Here is a 22,645-nt window from a genome sequence, read left to right on the forward strand (position 1 = left end):
TCAACAAATTAAAACGCCACTAATTTACAGAAAAGGTCAATTAGTCCCATATTTCAGTCAGTCTTCCCATTAGTTTGATAAGAAAGGACATTCCAATCTCTCTTTTGCAGTAAAGTTGTGTTTATGACAAGATATAAGGATGTGGCGGTACTAAACACTCCAATCGGTGTTGAGATCTGATATTCTGTGCAGCGCAAGACGAAATGTAGACCAATGTCATTGTCAACCAATCACATTTTTCAAATGCTTTCGGGCTAAATTCCAGCTAAACTTGGAGAGGACAGTTACCTACTTACAAAAAGTGGGCTTTAACGAAGAGCTATGAAAGTAAGTAAATAGACTGAAAGATATATAAGGTATTTTAAATGTGGTCACCCTACTTTGAATTCAACGCTATCTGATACAACGAAAGTGAACTGTCCTTTTTAAATGGTTTCTTTTCGTAGGAGTTTGAAGCCAAAATGGCAGTGTGCTACACTCCGTTATGGAGAGATAATGCTGCTGTGATGTGGTGGTCTTTGTTTGACAGTGTGCCGCTTTCTCAGGTGGAGCTTTAGCAGAAGGCTTCCACGAGAGGCTCAAGGAGTTCCAGAGTTTCGAGAGGACATTTGAGGCAAGTTCGTGTGTGTGTGTGTGTGTGTGTGTGTGTGTGTGTGTGTGTGTGTGTGTGTGTGTGTGTGACACCACTCGTTCTCAGCCTCAAACATGGAGATTGTTTAATGATTAGATGCAATGTCTCCAACTCCTCTGAAATGTATATGAAAACCTGACAGTATGAAGTAATTCATTTAAAAAATAATAATAATAATTCTCGAAATCGGTCCAGTCAAGCCACAAACACCATGGCTCCTCAGTCAAACTCTCTCTCTGAATTCTCCTTCCTGGCTTTTGCTAGTGTGACACTGGACTTAGTTTTGGAGCGATCTGGGAGGATGGCCAGAACTGGCACTTATCACATTTGTCTTCTAGTGACTAGGGGAAATAAATTGATAGTTACATGTCACAATAATATTGAATTGATATTTGACTCCACTTGTTTTTTTTTGCCTCTATTGGTAGTGCCAAAACTATTTAATTTTTCATCCAATAGTTTGTTCTCCATCTTCTATTTAAATAGTGAGCCAACATGTTTTCAGCACTTTTATTTCCCTTGACTGATCAAAACTCATTTTCTCATGCTCTCCCGTCTCTCTGCAGCAGACCTATAGTGAGCAATGTTTGGACCATCAAATTGCAATAAAATCACAGTATCGAATGGAAATGCATATAGAATCGCAATGCATATCATATCGGCACCTACGTATCGTAAGGTCCCTGGCAATTCCCAGCCCTGTTATCTTCCTCCTAAAGTGACAGAGATTTTCCAGGGGCACCTGCTCAAGCACAATGGTAGCTGCTGCTGTTTGGGGATGTGTGCGTGTGCGTAGAGAAATGGTATAGAAAAGATTTGCAAGAGAGAATATTCCGTAGTTATGCTGCCTCATACCGTTGACCTCTTTATTGGGTCGGACACCTAAAGGAAAAACTGTTGAATAGGATGTTAACTAGATTCTGTCCCATGCCACTACAGATGTGAGTGGTGAACCATTCTAATCACTCTATTTCTATGATCCTGTGCTGCGAGAGAAACCTCTAGTCTCGACCTCCAACTCATCTCCGAACTACTAGTCTCTCTCCACCAATCGCGAGTCGCCAAGCCGGCACCTCAGAACCCCTGCTTAGGCCAATCAATGTGCACATTGCCATCAATCTGTGTCTTCATTGCTGAAGTCTAGATTTGCTTAGGCGAGGATCATCTGTTTCTTTCAGTTACATTTTCATTCTGTTCACCCTGTCACCATGTTTGATTCTGTTGCCTGCATTTAGTATTTTCTGAGTTGTTTTATGTTTTAAATAGTAATCCTCTTTTCTTAGGATTGTTGTTTCTTGTGTTGACTTTTGTTCCTATGATTTTGCTATTGCTTCATTAACACGTTACTGTGAACCTAGAACCAACGGGGCTGTGGGACTCTTGATACAGAGCTGCTGACGGCAAATGGCATTTTTTTTCCTTCACATTCTTAAATTGCTTCAGCAGTTGTCTATCTTGTCCCCTTTCGTCCCACCACCACTGTGTGTGTCGCCACCCTGTGTGTGTGTTTCACAGACCCCATTCACAGTGACGTGTGTGTGTGTTATTATATGGCCTCGCAGGAGTGTATCTCGCAGTCAGCAGTGAAAACAAAGTTTGAGCAGCACACTATAAGGGCCAAGCAGATCACTGAAACGGTCAAAGCCATCATGGATGCCATCAACATCGAGGCGGCAGAGAAGAGGTGGGTGTCCCCCGTTCCATCCCCGCTCACATCACTCTGTTCTTTCGGGGTGGTCTTCTGTTTAATCATTGCCAAATGTTCCTGTAGCACTTTTACATTTGATTACAATTCAATATTTTTATCCAATGAATATTACGATACTTTGGTATCTGTTGTAATAGCAGTTTAGTCATACGCTATGGACATTGGATCGCAATCCGTGTACTTCCTGGTGGAAGCACTGACTTCCTGTGTCTCACCTTACCACTTCCTGTCTGCCGTATAGAGTGGCCTCATTGGAGGACCGTGAATACCAGATGGATCGTCTGGAGTTTGTGAAGAACCAGCTCAGCCTGCTCATAGAGGACATCAAGATGAAGATCAAGGCCATTACAGAAGAGGTGGAGAGCAAGGTAAATCATGCTATTCTGATAACATGACTTTTTTTCCAATATGTTTGTGAAATATGCCCATCCTAAGCCTCTTAACAGTGCAGGGAAGCACAACTCTGTCCCTCCAGGTTCATACTGCCAACTACAATTTCTGGATTTATTACAGCCGTAACTCTCAATCCATTTCAAGGGTTACCACAAGTGGTGTACTTAAAAAAAAAAAAAAACATTTTCCCAGGCACTAATACAACCGTTTTCTCTAGGTGTCTAGCGCCATGGGTGAAGAGATCTGTCGTCTCAACGTGCTAATTGAGGAGTTCCACTCGGACTTCCAACCCTCGCCCCACGTCCTCAAGCTCTACAAATCAGTGAGTTTGATTTTTCGTTACACCAAAGACTGCCACGGCGGACACAGGTCTGCTTTCTATGGCAGCTTCTCCTTGAAATTGAAGCTTTGTCGCTAATGTAACAGACTGAGCATTTAGGTTAGGACCATCATGACTCTAACACATAGTAGTAGTGACCTCTTTTTCTGTGACCGTTCCATGACCATTCCTTGACTGTTCCATCTCTGACCATGTCCTGCGGTTGCCCACCCTCACCCTGTGTACAGGATCTACTGAGCCATATTGAAGAGGGCATGGGCAAAAACCTGGCCTTCCGCTGCTCCAATGCCGTCAACGCCTCCCTGCAGTCCTCCCAGAGAGACATGATCGGTAGGTAGTTGGTGCAGCACGTAACACCACCCCATAAAACAGGCTGTGTTTAGGCTAGCCCTGGTCATGATTAGCCTGGTCCCACATCTGTTAATGCTGTCTTCCCTACTCTTATGGTCAAGGGTTGGCATGACAACACAAGCAGATCTGGGTTCAGGTTTGGTCATGACACAGGCTCATAGGCTCACGATCCCGTGTGTGTGCCCAGGCAACCAGTCATAAAGCAGATTGACAAAGATCTAATGGACCTCTATGAAATTACTTTGAGGGGGTAAACTAATTGGTTGAGGAAAAGTACGCCCAGCGCACTTCTCACCCATTTATTCCTCTCAGATCATTGTGTGTTTAGAGACTGTCATGGAAAGGAAGGCCCTGTTTTAAATCCTACCTTCTTTTATGTAATCTAACACAATTGGGTAGGGGGCCTATTCAGAGGGTTCTACTACATAGCTTCCACTGATACAGTTCTGTCAGATCTCTGAGGACTGCAAGGAACAAGGGAAGCAGGAAGTATTTGGATCAAAAGTCATCTAGACGATTTCAATGACGTCACCTGACTTGTCTGTTTCTTTCCTTGTTTCTCCCCACCACCAGAGAGTATGCAGCCTCTGCTGCCCCCTGCTGTTCAGAGCCAGATACAAACGTTTGTGCCAAGCCGCAAATTTGACCTGAGCTACAACCTGAACTGCGCCACGCTCTGCTCAGACTTCCAGGAGAACATTGAGTTCCAGTTCTCAATGGGCTGGACGGCACTGGTCAACCGCTTCCTGGGGCCTACCAATGCAAAGCGGGCCCTCATGCTGGTCGACAGGAACTTCCAAGTAACGCAGGTAAGACAGCTACAGGAAGAAGTTTCCCCAACTTACAGATCTAGGATCTGCTTTCCCTCCCACAGTCCTAACCTTAACCATTAGTACGGGAAATGTAAAAACATCCCAGGATCAGGGTCTTGGGGCAACTTCTCCTTATTCCAGTAAGATACGAAGGTGAGAAATTATGGGGATGGGTACTTTGGTAAAATGTATGTATGTGGGCACCCCATGACATTAGTGGATTTGGCTATTTCAGCCACACCCGTTTCTGACCGTTGTATAAAATCAAGCACACACCATACAATCTCCACAGACAAATATTGGCAGTAGAATGGCCTTACTGAAGAGCTCAGTGACTTTCAACGTATCACCGTCATAGGATACCACCTTTCCAACAAGTTAGTTTGTCAAATATCTATCCTGCTAGAGCTGCCCCGGTCAATCGTAAGTGCTGTTATTGTGAAGTGGAAACGTCTAGGAGCAACAATGGCTCAGCCAAGAAGTGGTAGGCCATACAAGCTCAGAACGGGACAGTCAAGTGCTGAAGTGGGTAGCAAATAAAAATAGTCTGTCCTTGGTTGCAACACTTACTACTGAGTTCCAAACTGCCTCTGGAAGCAACGTCAGCACAATAACTGTTTGTCGGGAGCTTTGTGAAATGGGTTTCCATGGCCGAGCATAACCCTAAGATAACCATGCGCAATGCCAAGCGTCAGCTGGTGTGGTGTAAAGCTTGTGGCCATTGGACTCTGGAGCAGTGGAAACGGGAGTGATGAATCACGCTTCACTATCTGGCAGTCGACGGACTAATCTGGGTTTGGCGGATGCCGGGAGAACTTTACTTGCCCCAATGCATAGTGCCAACAGTAAAGTTTGGTGGAGGTGGAATAATGGTCTTGGGCTGTTTTTCATGGTTCGGGCTAGGCCCCTTAGTTCCAGCGAAGGGAAATCTTAATGATACAGCATCCAATGACATTCTAGATGATTCTGTGCCTCCAACTTTGTGGCAACAGTTTGGGGAAGGCCCTTTCCTGTTTAAGCATGACACTTCTCCTGTGCACAAAGCAAAGTGCATACAGAAATGGTTTGTTGATCGATGTGGAAGAACTTGACTGGCCTGCACAGAGCCCTGACCTCAACCCCATCGAAAACCTTTGGGATGAATTGGAACGCCAGACTGCGAGCAAGGCCTAACTGCCCAACATGAGTGCTCAACCTCACTAGTGCTCTTGCTGAATGGAAGCAAGTCCTCGCAGCAATGTTCCAACATTTAGTGGAAAGCCTTCCCAGAAGAGTGGAGGCTGTTAGCAGCAAACGGATGACCAACTCCATATTAATGGCCATGATTTTGGAATGAGATGTTCGACGAGCAGATGTCCACATACCTTTGGTCATGTCTGTCGTAGCTGTAGTGTGATATGATATACGACTAATAGATTGTTAGTAGTCTTGATGCTGGTCAACAAGAACTTTCAGGTAACCACAGTTGAAACACATGGGTTAGATATAATACACACTAATCAATATGTTTTAGTGTGTAATGGATAATGTAGAGTAGACAGGATGTCGATACCACTTTTAAAATACAGTTTCAACCAAACCTGTCATTCTCCGATATTAGGCCTGTGAACTTATTCTTCCCCTTCATATTCTGGCCTAACTGATATGCTGATATTTGTATATTTTGAATTCAAACATGCATACATGCACGCACGCACGCACACACTGATAGTTCACCAGTGAAACAATGGAGAAATTCAAATGCGCTGGTAGCTCCTTTCCTATAGTACATTGTCCCAATAACATCCCTGGTATAGGATAAGGTGCATTCAGAAAGTATTCAGACCCCTTGACTTTTTCCACATTTTGTTACATTACAGCCTTATTCTAAAATTGATAAAAAATTATACTTTTCCCTCAACAATCTACACACGATACCCCATAAAGGAAAAACAGTTTAATTTTATGCAATTCAAAATTGAGCTCAGGTGAATCCGGTTTCCATTGATCATCTTTGAGATCTTTCTACAACTTGATTGGAGTGCACCTGTGGTAAATTCAGTTGATTGGACATGATTTGGAAAGGCACACAACTGTCTATATAAGGTCCCACAGTTGACAGTGCATGTCAGAGCAAAAACCAAGCTATGAGGTCGAAGGAATTGTCCGTAGAGCCCAGAGACAGGATTGTGTCGAGGCACAGATCTGGGAAGGTTCCCAAAACATTTCTGCAGCGTTGGTGGTCCCCAAGAACATAGTGGCCCCCATCATTCTTAAATGGAATAAGTCTGGAACCACCAAGAGTCTTCCTAGAGCTGGCCGCCCAGCCAAACTGAGCAATCGGTGGGGAAGGGCCTTGGTCAGGGAGGTGACCAAGAACCCGATGGTCACTCTGACAGAGCTCCAGAGTTCCTCTGTGGAGATGGGAGAACCTTCCAGAAGGACAAACATCTCTGCAGGCATTCCACAAATCAGGCCTTTATGGTAGAGTGGCCAGACGGAAGCCACTCCGCAGTAAAAGGCAGATGACAGACTTGGAGTTTGCCAAAAGGCACCTTAAGGACTCAGACCATGAGAAACAAGATTCCCTGGTCTGATGAAACCAAGATTGAACTCTTTGGCCAGAGGAATGTCTAGTGGAAACCTGGCACCATCCCTACGGTGAAGCATGGTGGTGGCAGCCTCATGCTGTGGGGATGTTTTTCAGCGGCATGGACTGGGAGACTAATCAGGATCGAGGGATAAATGAATGGAGCAAAGTACAGAGATCCTTGATGAAAACCTGCTCGCTCAGGACCTCAGACTGGGGTGAAGGTTCACCTTCCAACAGAACAACGACCCTAAGCACACAGCCAAGACAAATGCAGGAGTGGCTTCAGGACAAGTCTCTAAATGTCCTTGAGTGGCCCAGCTAAAGCCTGGACTTGAACCTGATCGAACATCTCTGGAGAGACTTGAAATAGCTGCGCAGCGACGCTCCCCATCCAACCTGGCAGAGTTTGAGAGGATCTGCAGAGAAGAATGGGAGAAAGTCCCCAAATACAAGTGTGCCAAACTTGTAGTGTCATACCCAAGAAGACTCGGCTGTAATCGCTGCCAAAGGTGCTTCAACAAAGTACTGAGTAAAGGGTCTGAATACTTATGTAAATATGATATTCCCGTTTTTTTTTTTTATTCATGCATTTTCAAAAATGTCTACTTTGTCATTACTGTGTCCCTCCTTCCTGTCCTGTTAAAGATGACACACTCCCTGTCCACCACGCCCTCCAGTGGCCCCTCCAGTGTGGCGGTAGCACATCCCCAGGACGCCGCGCTCTCCCATGAGGAGATGATGATGTCCATGGCCACCAACCTGGCCTCTCTCACCTCCCGCACCTCCATGACTGTGGTCATCGTTGGAGGAGTGGTGAGTAATAGTACTCCCACCTAATCTGGCAACCCGTTTGTCATTATAATGGGCTATACAGTACGGACCAGGCTCTATACATGCATCCATACATCTCAATCCATCTTAAATGAAGTGGCAAAAATAAATCCTTTATCTAGACTTTGATTTATAGTATAGATATATTTAGCACACACTAAAATAAAATATTTTTCTACGAGAATCCTGGTATATTGTATATGTACGGCTCTATACAGATGTGTAACCAACACAACAGATGTAGCTGATTAATATGGGTGCTGCTTCCCATACAGAGTTCCACTACCAAAAAAATGAAAACCACCTCTCTCTTACCCGTGTGTGTGCTAGGTGTGCCGGACGGTGGGCTGGCGGCTCATAGCCCTGTCGGCCTCCATGTACGGCCTGCTCTACTTGTGGGAGAAGCTCACATGGACCACCAAGGCCAAGGAGCATGCGCTCAAGCGCCAGTTTGTTGACTACGCCACAGAGAAACTACAACTCATTGTCCGCTTCACCAGTGCCAACTGCAGCCACCAGGTCCAGCAGTAAGTACAGGCTGTATTCTGTATAAATGCCATTTCTGGGAATAAGGATCAGCTTAAAGGGGGAAGTTCACTCTAAAATCTAGGTTTGTTTCTATTTTAAACCAGTTTTGAGTTATCGAAAGTGGCTGACAATCAGTATTTCCATGTTATCAGATCCTGTTGTGTGCATTAGGACACGAGTTTAAAAACTGGGGTCAGTTACTGCAGGTGGTCCATCAATTTATATTATAAACAAAAACAATATACAGTACCAGTCCAAAGTTCGGACACACCTACTCATTCCAGGGTTTTTCTTTATTTTGACTATTTTCTACATTGTAGAATAATAGTGAGACATCATCACTATGAGATAACACATATGGAATCATGTAGTCACCAAAAAAAAGTGTTAAAGTAAATCCAAATATATTTTATATTTGAGATTCTTCAAAGTAGCCACCCTTTGCCTTGATGACATTTTTGCACACTATTGGCATTCTCTCTTGGAAATATTTGGACATTTTATGTATAAAAAAAAAAATCATGACTTGCGTAACTGCAACAGAATACCATCGTGGATACTATTTTTATGTCTCTGCGTCCAGTATGAAGGAAGTTAGAAGTAGTTTCACTAGCCAATGCTAACTGGCGTTAGCACAATGACTGTTCATCCGACTCTGGGGAAGTAGATAAATGGCTTCATTGCCAAAATCTCAAACTCCATTTTAATATGGAGGAAATTAGTCATTGGAGCTAATTACAGCTAAACTGTGTAGAATTGCTGTAAATTTGCTTCAAAGCTGCAAAATATTCTCTCCGTTGAATGAAACATTTTGTAGAATTGCTGAAAAATGTGTTTACAACAGCAACATTTTATCTATGGTGCCAAGATACATTTCTAAGTTTACACTTCCTCTTCCAATGAACTCTGGGGAGGTCAAAATAATGACACTTGTCTACCAAATCGATTCATTTTAAAATGTTGATTAGCCTCCTTTTACTTGCCATTTATCATTCACCTAATGATAAGACATGACGTTTTTGTTTATTTTGCTAACGTTTGATGGGTCGCCGGTTTGCCTGGGCCCCTGCTCCTTGCATTAGGACACATCTATAGGCCTCAATCCCAGTACAGTAACTAATGTTTGAGCCTCGTATGTAGATGTTTCTAAACACTCTGGCTTTATGAACCGATTCACTACTGATGTGTATTAAGTGCAAAAAATCTGCTGAAAGCCAAATCTATGCACCTCATGCTACCTTACTTCCCTCACGATCCCCTCTTTTCTGTGAAGTGGTGAATAAATAAGTGATAGAGCGCTTTGACCTTTGTTGCCCAGGGAGATGGCCACGACCTTTGCGAGGTTGTGTCAGCAGGTGGACCTGACACAGAGGGAGCTGGAGGGAGAGATCAGCCGACTGACCGCTAAGGTCCAGACTCTGGAGACCGTCCAGAGCCACTCCAAGACCCTCCGGTCAGTCTAGCTACCTCCAATGTCCAGTGTTACCCCATACCTTTTCCCCTTGCATAGCTCTATTGCACCCCCCCCCCTTAAAACATTTACATCCCCAATGCATTTGATTTAACATTTTGATGCTTATGGTGCTTTGGTATGTCTTTCTTTCCTAGAAAAATATATTGTCACATTTTGGCATTTATTCACCATTGGCATATTTTCAACCTAACTTCCATTTCCCCTGAAAAAGAGAAGTGGGAACTCTGCTTGGGTGTCTTTATAAGCCTGCTCCAATAGGTTACTTCACTGTTGGTTGTATTGAGGGTTCAAGGTCAGAGATATGCCCTTTGAACTGAATGTGTGTAGTTTTTTTTAGTTTCACTTGAGGTGAACAGCATTCATTTGTCAGTAAACCTCAACACGGTTCATTTGGATAGGCATTTTCACCTCATTATAATTGGTTGTACATCATTAGTGTGCCAATAGATGTTGGTCTATGTGTAAACATATTTTTCTATATATTTTCAGGCACAAAGCCACAGAGTTTGAGAGGCAATTGGAGGCTTTTACAGACCAGTATCTGAATCCCCATAAATAATGGACTGGGTTTCTCTCTCTGGCTCTACTGGCTCCCCTAGCGACTCAGTCCTAGCAAATGGAATTGACTCTTCCCCCCCCTGACCTCCCCTCTCCACTCAGAGAAAATAGGTCCACCCTCGACAATATTGCTCCCGGGATTCCCCCACCTCCGAACAGATGTTTCTCTAAGAGATTTGTTGAAGTGTGTCCAGTCTTCCACACACTTTAGAAAAGGACTTTGCAGAGAACAAACTGCCCATTAGTTCAACAAACCAAACTGCCTGTAACACAAATACAAACTCTGTGTAACTGTGTGAATCAGTCGTGTGAATACAGTTCCGAAGGTCAGGACATAAACTCTGTTGGCATGAGATTGAAGGTTGGGTGCTGTAGCCTGTACATTGACACTACTGCTCTTATAACTGTGAATATGCCTTTCACTAACTCCGGAAGTTAAGTGTGTGTGTGTTTGTGTGTAGAAAAATGTAGGCATGTGATTTTCATTCAGATCTGAATTTGTTCTGGTTTACACCATTGTAAAAAAAAAAATTAAAATAGAATTGTGTGTGTGTGTTTTTTGTGAAGGACCTACATAAATTCAGAGGAAATCCATTTGAATTCAGAAAAAAACAATCAAAATGACTGACGTCCGGCTGATAGTGTTTTGATAAAGAGAAGCATTGTATAACTTCCTCTGCCGTTTCAACTAATTTGACATGTCATGAGAATACATTTGAACAATCTCCACTTTGTAAAAAAGTGTTTTCCTTTCATGATGAATTTGAATTGAAATGCATCCTGATTTACCTGAATCTATTCAAATAATATTCTATGTCATTGATTCTGTTTGTTATTTTACATGGGGTAGCTTTGCTGTAGAATCTCTAATGGAAACAACATTAAACTGAAGACTGCACTTTTACTGAATGGTAGATGGTCAGCATTCAAGCAACTATGTTTGAAAAGTAATTTGTTAACCTCATAAGTTTTTTTTCTTTTTTTTTTACATAATAGGCTTCAACACAATCCTTGGTTAAAGCTTTTTTTATTGGTTACAATATCAACTCATGGCAACATATCAGTATCACCAAGCCACTGTACAAATACACAAAAAGAATTGGTGTGAAAAAGACTATAAAAAAATTATTCCATAACAAGTGATTATAATTTCACACAATAGCACTGTAAGAGAAATCATGGCACCATGTCCCTGGTTTTCACTAGCTTTAAAACACAAAAAATAAATAAGACTGTCAGAATACATCAGAGCCAAAAGGCAGTGCATTAATTTGTGTTTGTGGTGATCGCAAAATGTAACGCTAATTATCAAAAGGACAGCTGGGGCACAACTTCAATGTTTGATTTTCGTGTGTTTGTTTCTCTCGATATGCGCTACCCCGTTTTACGATTTTTAAAAGAACCCCTCTAAAACACTGCTTCAATGCATGGATAATATTCCACCTCAGTCCACGAGTAAACAGTTCACATGTAAACGCAACGCATGCTGATTTACTTACTTACTTTTCCCTTAGACCTGTAAATCCAGGCAAGTACAAGCTCAGGCTTTTCAATTACTTTGGCTATGTATGTCAAGGAGACTTGAAAACCAACACGCGCTGTGTTCGTTGCAGACTGGGTCTCGGCATCCCATCCAGTAGAGCACATGCTGTCACGACTGCTCTTATGACATAGTTGTTTCATATGATGAATACAACTAAAGGTGACAAAGGAAATACAATGACATGGTCAAATACAGGGAGATTGAGCACCTTTGACTATTGATGCCTAGAAACCATTGGTCCCAGCAAACTAACCTGATCATTGGGACTGCACAGGCACATGTTAATGCGGTAACTATTTTAGTAATAATACTGTTGCATCTTATTGAGCACTGTGGTCAAGCCTCTGGGGTGTTCTTTGTGTTATAGAATATACTTTTTTTTGGCTAGTAAGGGCTGTGGTGCTGTATTGTCACAGATGATGTCTGAGCTGAAGAATCAACACAACCAACTTCAAAGTTGCTTTCAGGAGTTTGGGTAAGGTTCCCTGGCAGCCATGTTGATGTAAAATGACCAAACTTCATCCTGCCATTTTATCTGCCATCTGTATTTCCTGTCTTAAAAGGGCTACATTTCTCTCATTGGATCCTCATCATTCACAATGGGTAGATTAATTTCATATGGGGAAATTAAAGCAAAACAGAAAGTGATTCAATAACATTGAAGGAATATCCATAAATTCTGGACACTTCTCTTTTATTGGGCACCTTATGAAGTCAACAGAGGACCTTGTTACAGGCCAAGTGTAAAAAAAATGACACGGATTAGATTTTGATTCAGGGGGAAAAAGCTGGCACTTTCTGTAAGCAAGCGAAGAAACACAATGAGTTGTCAATTATGACATGTTTTCAGTTCACAGCTCAGGGTCAGTGGGTAACATTGGCACAAATGCGAAAAGTAACACTTATTACCGGCATGTATGTTACCCACACAGATCAGTGAGAATTTCAACACTGATATGGAATACATTTTACATCCAAGTCAGGTCAAGGATGTGTTTTTTGGGGCTTAATAAACCGCCAGCCATTTCTTTTACATTTATTCTCAAATTAATTAATGCAAAGCCAGGTAAAACAGCTAAAAACGTACAACCAAATAAACGGCTACTATAAATCACAAAATGATCAAAGGGTTTTCTTTGTAATCAATAAATACAACAAATTGTACGACAGAAAGCAGAATTGTATAAAATAATGTACAGCACTTTCGAGAAGCTATTGGAAGATGCATGCTGTTTGCAGGTCTTCGGTTGTGGTCATCTGTAAGCTTGGCTTTTAGTGTTTACTATAGTACTGATGAGTCTCTGTGCTTCACAATTGCTTGATTTCAGCAAATCATTTGACTTTGTTATAGCAGGTTATTGTCTGCCTCATTCTTTACCCAGTGCCAATATTTGAAAAGGAGACAATTATCTTTTAAAGTAACTGTCCAGTGTTTCCAGATTTCTATGAATATTTCATAGAAATCTGACCTATAATCACTTGTTTTATTGTATGTTAAAAAAGCAGCTTTTCTGTGTTGGAATGGTGTGGGCATACCCCAACAACAGAACTGTGTGGGCATTGACCGGTCATTAAAAAGATTAGCCCGCTGATTGGCCGGCTCATCCTCTATGAGGAAATTATTATTATTCTTTTTTTTAAGTGTTTTGTCCCCAAGTTAAGCTTTGGCCACAAATATGAGTATAGGATGAGTCAATAACATGATTTGGGTATGAGTTGACAGAATATTAACTTTTAAAAATAAGATTTTCACTGGACAATTACTTTCACATTCTCTTGGGCCCACTTGAAATAGTGGAGCCTCATTAGGCGACTGGGTAATTGAGGTCAAGTGAACTGCCTACAGGTGGAGATAAAAAGCCAAAGTATTGAACAAGCAGGCCCAACATTTGAGTTCCTGACCAGTTCCGGTCAATGTTGGCAATGGGATTGGCTTCGTAGCATCTACAGTAAGGCAGAATGGAGATTTAACTGATCTCAAGCCACAGACCATTCTGATCCATTCCACATGGATCCAATCCATGTACTGTTATCTAGATATTTTAGGATGTTAGGGTGTATAACTCAAAAATAGGCACCCTTATTGAAGCGTTGCCTCCCAAACAAAGTTATCTTGCGAGGTAAACGGAAAATGACTTATGCACAAACTAACAAAGTATTGTGAGAGATACCCCCTTTCCTCTATTGGTGAGTATGTTGCATGTGCTCTTTGCTTACATTTGAACTACAGTTTGTTGTGTATGTGTGCATTATCTAGCTCTCTACCAAGTATACTTTCTTTGCTAGCAATACTTAAAACTGTTCATAACATTTGTTTTGGTGAGAAGAAACGTTACGTGTTAAATACAGACAATTTTTTTTTCAAGCATTTCTTTTTTTTACAGGCTCGTGGTGGCACTAGTGTGATTTTGAGTGGCTGACGAGATTTCTGAACCAAGAGCGTTACATTCCACACTCAACTAAACCACCCTATTGATGGTCATCAAGATTTTTTTTTAAATCCCTAGATTTGAAGAGGACATAGCAATTACAGGCATCTTCCCTCATGTCCACTCATAGGGAAGGAATTATGAGTCACTCACTGCTCATATAGTGAGCAGTCTTTCCTTTTCACATCTTTTCACAATGCTTCTACTGACCAGCCTATGGTAGAGATTGTATAGACTGCCAGCATTTCTGGTTCTCAGTACTTATTTAGTCTTACGATACAGGCTTGAGCTAGCTCCCAGTAGCTCCAGGATCCCAGTAGCCCCCCCCCCCCCCCCCCTGTCAGTTTGGGGCCCTGCGTAAAGGCTTTGGGGTATATGCAGTAAAGTCTCTATTAGTGAATGATCGCAACATATTTATTCCATATCACACTGTTGTTTATTTGCAAGGCGTGGGAGTGATGTTATACTATTCGCCATACAACAGCGGTTTTGAACACAGCCCGAGGCCCCTGCGAGTGTCTCTCTAGGCCGTCGTTTCACGCTGTTTGAGTTTGTTGAGGGGCTTAGCGAGACTGCGCCTCCAAACAACTACGGGAGCTGTGTATCAATACCTAGTTAAACCCGTTTCTAGAAAAGGGATTGGGCTAAAACGCCGCCAAGACTAAAACCTAACCTTTGTAGTCTAGAAGCTGTCTCTACAAACGACCACAACGGCTCTGTTTAGAAAAGAAAGCCATGTTTGTTTAGAGGAATGCCAACAGATTACAACTCCTATCGTTACCGCAATCATCAACATATGAATATACAGTATTATAGTTATAGAACGTGTGTATACCTTTGCCGGTAGACCATCACACGCACACACTCACACACACATGCATACTGACATGTACATTATGTTGTACATGGGGCAAGTGACAAAATCGGAATTGTGTTATCGTGTAGTACTGTGAATATTATATACATTAAACAAATAAAACATAAGGCAAAAAAAATAAACTAAACAAAAAAACTCAAGGGTGGGAAATAAACTACAAAAGTATATACATACACATTATATGTGGATATATGATGCATATACACACATAATGCTATACATATATACTGTATTTATATATACATTTACATATTACACACAGACTGTCCTCTAATTTGGCGGTAACCACGGTAACATGCGCTCTATTCCCCCCCTGTCTGAAAAGAAGAGGGGATGCCAGTTTTTTTTTTTTTTTGCAAATGTTTTAAAATCTCGTCTCATCATTTCTTTTTTATTGGACACTAACTGTACGTACTTGAAAACCTCTGTGTAATAGGTGGGTAAAAAAACGTCACTTGGAAAGGTAGAAAGAGTTGTTACTTTCCCACAGCGGCGCTGGCTGTGGCTTGGTGGTTGGAGGGTGGTTGGGTGAGGGGATGAGTTGGACAGGGGGGACTTTGCCTGTGTTGTGGAGTTGTTGGTGGGGGGGGGAGAAGACACAGTGTTCACCCTCAAGTCCAGCCCTGTGGTGTGGGTGAGTGGGTTGGTGGAGGGGGGATGGAGGTGGAGGTGATGTGGAGGGTTTAGTTCCAGATTCGGAGGAAACTGTCCCATGAGCCCGTAGCTACGGCCATGCCGTCGTCTGTCACGCCTAAACAGCTCACCCTGTTGTCGTGACCGGCCAGGACACCTAGAAAGAGAGAGGGAAAGAGAAACAATTTAAGGGTGATTAGGAAGGAGGCATTGTGAGTCATAGTACAGACAGTGTTTCACCAACTACTGTATGTACTGACTATAAGTTGCTGTCCATATGTGTGACTGCCAAATGAGTGCCTAGCACAAAAATCTGCATTATCTCCCTTCCTCTAACCTCAAGGGAGGTAACAAGAAAAGGTTGCATCATTTTTTTTTTTAAGGGATTGGAATCCGTGCACTAGGTCCCTCAGCTCCCCCCACTGTACCTGCGCGCTCGGCCTTGAGGGTGTCCCACACGTTGCAGTTGAAGTCGTCGTAGCCAGCCAGCAGCAGGCGGCCACTCTTGGAGAAGGCCACCGAGGTGATGCCGCAGATGATGTTGTCGTGCGAGTACATCATCAGCTCTTGGTCAGCACGCAGGTCGAACAGTCGACAGGTGGCGTCGTCCGAGCCCGTGGTAAAGGCGTTGCCGTTGGGGAAGAACTGCACCACAGAGACAGAGAGAATGGGTTAGGTATATTGAATGAAGTTATTTTTGTTATAGTGTATTGTGTCATACTCACTGTTTAATCTAATGTCTATAATAATTTGTGTTACTGTATCAGTCATATTCTATGGTGTTCCTTTTTAAAGACGTCAGCATGCTCTAGCTCAGCTGGCGCCAAGCGAACTCGGCTAGCCGAAACGAACAAGCGTGCTGGCATACTCCCTTAAAAGACCTTTGCTTGAAAGCGACAAAAAAGAGGCAATAGCACTGTTTGTCCATTTTGAGACACCGTAGTCAGTATACACTTCCTCAAAATAGTCCGAATTAATTTAAGATAACTCAAGAAATCTGTCATTCATTTTTACGTTTTTGCCGAAGAGGTGTTAGTCACGCAATTTTACATCTAACTGAGATTATTGGTGCAGTATTTTACAATGAAAAAATGTACATTAAAACGAGTCGTCTCTCGTTGAATGACAACAAAGACTTTATGGAAGAATCCCTACTGTTGACCAATCACCGTCGAAGACGTCGGCTCCAAACATCGGCTTGCATCCAGAATAAATGCTGTGTGCCCGAAAAGTCGAAACGAAAACGTCACAAAATGTCATCATAATATACAGTGCCTTGCGAAAGTATTCGGCCCCCTTGAACTTTGCGACCTTTTGCCACATTTCAGGCTTCAAACATAAAGATATAAAACTGTATTTTTTTGTGAAGAATCAACAACAAGTGGGACACAATCATGAAGTGGAACGACATTTATTGGATATTTCAAACTTTTTTAACAAATCAAAAACTGAAAAATTGGGCGTGCAGAATTATTCAGCCCCTTTACTTTCAGTGCAGCAAACTCTCTCCAGAAGTTCAGTGAGGATCTCTGAATGATAAGTTAATACTTTGTAGCGCCACCTTTTGCTGCGATTACAGCTGTAAGTCGCTTGGGGTATGTCTCTATCAGTTTTGCACATCGAGAGACTGAATTTTTTTCCCATTCCTCCTTGCAAAACAGCTCGAGCTCAGTGAGGTTGGATGGAGAGCATTTGTGAACAGCAGTTTTCAGTTCTTTCCACAGATTCTCGATTGGATTCAGGTCTGGACTTTGACTTGGCCATTCTAACACCCGGATATGTTTATTTTTGAACCATTCCATTGTAGATTTTGCTTTATGTTTTGGATCATTGTCTTGTTGGAAGACAAATCTCCGTCCCAGTCTCAGGTCTTTTGCAGACTCCATCAGGTTTTCTTCCAGAATGGTCCTGTATTTGGCTCCATCCATCTTCCCATCAATTTTAACCATCTTCCCTGTCCCTGCTGAAGAAAAGCAGGCCCAAACCATGATGCTGCCACCACCATGTTTGACAGTGGGGATGGTGTGTTCAGGGTGATGAGCTGTGTTGCTTTTACGCCAAACATAACGTTTTGCATTGTTGCCAAAAAGTTCAAATTTGGTTTCATCTGACCAGAGCACCTTCTTCCACATGTTTGGTGTGTCTCCCAGGTGGCTTGTGGTACACTTTAAACGACACTTTTTATGGATATCTTTAAGAAATGGCTTTCTTCTTGCCACTCTTCCATAAAGGCCAGATTTGTGCAATATACGACTGATTGTTGTCCTATGGACAGAGTCTCCCACCTCAGCTGTAGATCTCTGCAGTTCATCCAGAGTGATCATGGGCCTCTTGGCTGCATCTCTGATCAGTCTTCTCCTTGTATGAGCTGAAAGTTTAGAGGGACGGCCAGGTCTTGGTAGATTTGCAGTGGTCTGATACTCCTTCCATTTAAATATTATCGCTTGCGCAGTGCTCCTTGGGATGTTTAAAGCTTGGGAAATCTTTTTGTATCCAAATCCGGCTTTAAACTTCTTCACAACAGTATCTCGGACCTGCCTGGTGTGTTCCTTGTTCTTCATGATGCTCTCTGCGCTTTTAACGGACCTCTGAGACAATCACAGTGCAGGTGCATTTATACGGAGACTTGATTACACACAGGTGGATTGTATTTATCATCATTAGTCATTTAGGTCAACATTGGATCATTCAGAGATCCTCACTGAACTTCTGGAGAGAGTTTGCTGCACTGAAAGTAAAGGGGCTGAATAATTTTGCACGCCCAATTTTTCAGTTTTTGATTTGTTAAAAAAGTTTGAAATATCCAATAAATGTCGTTCCACTTCATGATTGTGTCCCACTTGTTGTTGATTCTTCACAAAAAAATACAGTTTTATATCTTTATGTTTGAAGCCTGAAATGTGGCAAAAGGTCGCAAAGTTCAAGGGGGCCGAATACTTTCGCAAGGCACTGTATGCACGAACTCTACAGAACTGTTTCGGCTGGGAAGCATGCCTTAACACGACAGGGTCGAGTGAGTAGAGATACCCCAAACAGTAAATATACAGTGAGTGTACAAAACATTAAGAACACATGCCCTTTCCATGACATAAAACTGACCAGGTGAAAGCTATAATCCCTTATTGATGTCACTTGTTAATTCCACTTCAATCAGTGTAGATGAAGGGGAGGAGACAGGTTAAAGAAGGATTTTTAAACCAATTGAGAAATGGATTGCACAGTGCCTTCGGAATTATTCAGACCCCTTGACTTTTTCCACATTTTGTTACGTTACAGATGGATTTTTAAGAAAAGGGAAATACTCAGCAATCTACACACAATACCCCATAATGACAAAGGAAAAACAAGTTTAGAAAAAAACTGAAATACCTTAACATAAGTATTCAGCCCCTTTGCTATCAGACTCGAAATTGAGTTCAGGTGCATCCTGTTTCCATTGAGTCCACCTGTGGTAAATTAAATTGACTGGATATTATTTGGAAAGGCACACACCTGTCTATATAAGGTCCCACAGTTGACAGTGTATGTCAGAGCAAAAACCAAGCCATGAGGTCAAAGGAATTGTCCGTAGAGCTCCAAGACAGGATTGTGTCGAGGCACAGATCTGGGGAAGGGTACCAAAACATTTCTGCACCTTTGAAGGTCCCCAAGAACATTGTGGCCTCCATCATTCTTAAATGGAAGAAGTTTGGAACCACCAAGACTCTCCCTAGAGCTGGCCGCCCAGCCAAACTGAGCAATCTGGGGAGAAGGGCCTTGGTCAGGGAGGTGACCAAGAACCTGATGGTCACTCTGACAGAGCTCTAGAGTTCCTCTGTGGAGATGGAAGAACCTTCCAGAAGGACAACCATCTCTGCAGCACTCCACCAATCAGACCTTTATGGACAGATGAAACCCACTCCTCAATAAAAGGCACAGGCACACATTTGCCAAAAGGCATCTTAAGGACTCTCAGACCATGAGAAACAAGATTCTCTGGTCTGATGAAACCAAGATTAAGCTCTTTGACCTGAATACCAATCGTCATGTCTAGAGGAAACCTGGCACCATCCCTACGGTGAAGCATGGTGGTGCCAGCATCATGTTGTGGGGATGTTTTTCAGTGGCATGGACACGGAGACTAGTCAAGATCGAGACAAAGATGAATGGAGCAAAGTACAGCGAGATCCTTAATGAAAACCTGCTCCAGAGTGCTCAAGACCTCAGACTGAGTCGAAGGTTCACCTTCCAACAGGACAACTAAGCACACAGGAGTGGCTTCGGGACAAGTCTCTAAATGTTTTTCAGTAGCCCAGCCAGAGCCTGGACTTTAACCCAATCAAACATCTCTAGAGTGACCTAGAAATAGCTGTGTAGCAAAGCTCCCCATCCAACCTGACAGAGTTTGAGAGGATCTGCAGAAAAGAATGGGAGAAACTCCCCATATTCAGGTGTGACAAACGTGTAGCTTCATACCCAAGAAGACTCCACGCTGTAATGGCTGCCAAAGGTGCTTCAACAAAGGGTCTGAATACTTATTCGCCGCGTCCCAACCACTCACTGGAACCATATTTACTTTCAATCTCTTTTCGATTTTTAATTTGTTTATACCTTCCGGTAACCTGCCTCACCCAATGTGATACGGAATCACTATTATTTTAAATTTTTAGAACACACTCAAGAACCTCCAGAAGCTAACCAGCTAACTAGCTACAAGCTATTTAGTCATTGTTAGCCACTGATAGCGGCTTTTACCTTTTACCCTCTGCACAGCCAGCCATTTTTTTTTTACCTGGATAATACTCGCCAGTCTAGCTTCCCTGCCCCATCCACCGCTGCCCCCTGGACACTGATCACTTGGCTACATAGCTGATGCATGCTGGACTGTCCATTAATCACGGTACTCCATTCTGCTTGTTTATGTTTTATCTGTCGGCCCTAGCCGCACTCAGGCTCTGTGTGTAGTTAATCCGACCCTCCCTGCCTAGTCAACGCGATTTTATCTGCTGTTGTTGTGCTAGCTGATTAGCTGTTGTTGTCTCACCTACTGTTTTAGCTAGCTCTCCCAATTCAACACCTGTGATTACTGTATGCCTCGCTGTATGTCTCTCTCAAATGTCGATATGCCTTGTATACTGTTGTTCAGGTTAGTTATTGTTTTAGTTCACAATGGAGCCCCTAGTTCCACTCTTCATACCCCTGATACCTCCTTTGTCCCACCTCCCACACATGCGGTGACCTCACCCATTACAACCAGCATGTCCAGTGATATAACCTCTCTCATCATCACCCAGTGCCTGGGCTTACCTCCGCTGTACCCGCACCCCACCATACCCCTGTCTGCGCATTATGCCCTGAATATATTCTACCATGCCCAGAAATCTGCTCCTTTTATTCTCTGTCCCCAACGCTCTAGGCGACCAGTTTTGATAGCCTTTAGCCGCACCCTCATTCTACTCCTCCTCTGTTCCGCGGGTGATGTGGAGGTAAACCCAGGCCCTGCGTCCCCAGGCACCCTCATTTGTTGACTTCTGTGATCGAAAAAGCCTTGGTTTCATGCATGTCAACATCAGAAGCCTCCTCCCTAAGTTTGTTTTACTCACTGCTTTAGCACACTCTGCTAACCCTGATGTCCTTGCCGTGTCTGAATCCTGGCTCAGGAAGGCCACCAAAAAATCAGAGATTTCCATACCCAACTATAACATTTTCCGTCAAGATAGAACTGCCAAAGGGGGAGGAGTTGCAGTCTAATGCAGAGATAGCCTGCAAAGTAATGTCATACTTTCCAGGTCCATACCCAAACAGTTCGAACTACTAATTTTGAAAATTACTCTCTCCAGAAATAAGTCTCTCACTGTTGCCGCCTGCTACTGACCCCCCTCAGCTCCCAGCTGTGCCCTGGACACCATTTGTGAATTGATCGCCCCCCATCTAGCTTCAGAGTTTGTTCTGTTAGGTGACCTAAACTGGGATATGCTTAACACCCCGGCAGTCCTACAATCTAAGCTAGATGCCCTCAATCTCACACAAATCATTAAGGAACCCACCAGGTACAACCCTGAATCTGTAAACAAGGGCACCCTCATAGACGTCATCCTGACCAACTGGCCCTCCAAATACACCTCCGCTGTCTTCAACCAGGATCTCAGGGATCACTGCCTCATTGCCTGTATCCGCTACGGAGCCGCAGTCAAACGACCACCCCTCATCACTGTCAAATGCTCCCTAAAACACTTCTGTGAGCAGGCCTTTCTAATCGACCTGGCCCGGGTATCCTGGAAGGACATTGACCTCATCCCGTCAATTGAGGATGCCTGGTCATTCTTTAAAAGTAACTTCCTCACCATTTTAGATAAGCATGCTCCGTTCAAAAAATGCAGAACTAAGAACAGATATAGCCCTTGGTTCACTCCAGACCTGACTGCCCTCGACCAGCACAAAAACATCCTGTGGCGGCCTGCAATAGCATCGAATAGTCCCCGCGATATGCAACTGTTTAGGGAAGTCAAGAACCAATACACGCAGTCAGTCAGGAAAGCTAAGGCCAGCTTCTTCAGGCAGAAATTTGCATCCTGTAGCTACAACTCCAAAAAGTTCTGGGACACTGTGAAGTCCATGGAGAACAAGAGCACCTCCTCCCAGCTGCCCACTACACTGAGGCTAGGTAACACGGTCACCACCGATAAATCCATGATTATCGAAAACTTCAACAAGCATTTCTCAACGGCTGGCCATGCCTTCCGCCTGGCTACTCCAACCTCGGCCAACAGCTCCGCCCCCCCCCCCGCAGCTACTCGCCCAAGCCTCTCCAGGTTCTCCTTTACCCAAATCCAGATAGCAGATGTTCTGAAATAGCTGCAAAACCTGGACCCGTACAAATCAGCTGGGCTTGACAATCTGGACCCTCTATTTCTGAAACTATCCGCCTCCATTGTCGCAACCCTTATTACCAGCCTGTTTAACCTCTCTTTCATATCGTCTGAGAT

At 43.2% G+C, this 22,645-nt stretch overlaps 2 protein-coding genes across 6 annotated transcripts in view; one reads left to right on the forward strand and one right to left on the reverse strand.

Moving 5' to 3' along the window:
- Window positions 1–14,002, forward strand: part of LOC109902262 (mitofusin-1-like) — a 27,771-nt gene extending 13,769 nt beyond the window's left edge. For all 3 annotated transcript variants that reach the window (XM_020498488.2, XM_020498490.2, XM_020498489.2), the window contains exons 9-18: window positions 546–613; window positions 2,194–2,315; window positions 2,581–2,707; window positions 2,950–3,054; window positions 3,300–3,402; window positions 3,997–4,232; window positions 7,453–7,620; window positions 7,969–8,165; window positions 9,485–9,619; window positions 10,130–14,002. In XM_020498488.2, coding sequence (XP_020354077.1) covers window positions 546–613; window positions 2,194–2,315; window positions 2,581–2,707; window positions 2,950–3,054; window positions 3,300–3,402; window positions 3,997–4,232; window positions 7,453–7,620; window positions 7,969–8,165; window positions 9,485–9,619; window positions 10,130–10,199 — 1,331 coding nt within the window. In that variant the 3' untranslated portion in view covers window positions 10,200–14,002. The remainder of the gene's footprint in view (window positions 1–545; window positions 614–2,193; window positions 2,316–2,580; window positions 2,708–2,949; window positions 3,055–3,299; window positions 3,403–3,996; window positions 4,233–7,452; window positions 7,621–7,968; window positions 8,166–9,484; window positions 9,620–10,129) is intronic.
- LOC109902263 (guanine nucleotide-binding protein subunit beta-4) overlaps window positions 11,209–22,645 on the reverse strand; it is a 30,127-nt gene continuing 18,690 nt past the window's right edge. For all 3 annotated transcript variants that reach the window (XM_020498492.2, XM_031786424.1, XM_020498493.2), the window contains 2 exons: window positions 16,109–16,325; window positions 11,209–15,837 (listed from right to left, as the gene is read on the reverse strand). In XM_020498492.2, coding sequence (XP_020354081.1) covers window positions 15,731–15,837; window positions 16,109–16,325 — 324 coding nt within the window. In that variant the 3' untranslated portion in view covers window positions 11,209–15,730. The remainder of the gene's footprint in view (window positions 15,838–16,108; window positions 16,326–22,645) is intronic.

The sequence above is a fragment of the Oncorhynchus kisutch genome, linkage group LG13 (genome assembly GCF_002021735.2).
Source record: "Oncorhynchus kisutch isolate 150728-3 linkage group LG13, Okis_V2, whole genome shotgun sequence".
Taxonomy (NCBI): Eukaryota; Metazoa; Chordata; class Actinopteri; order Salmoniformes; family Salmonidae; genus Oncorhynchus; species Oncorhynchus kisutch.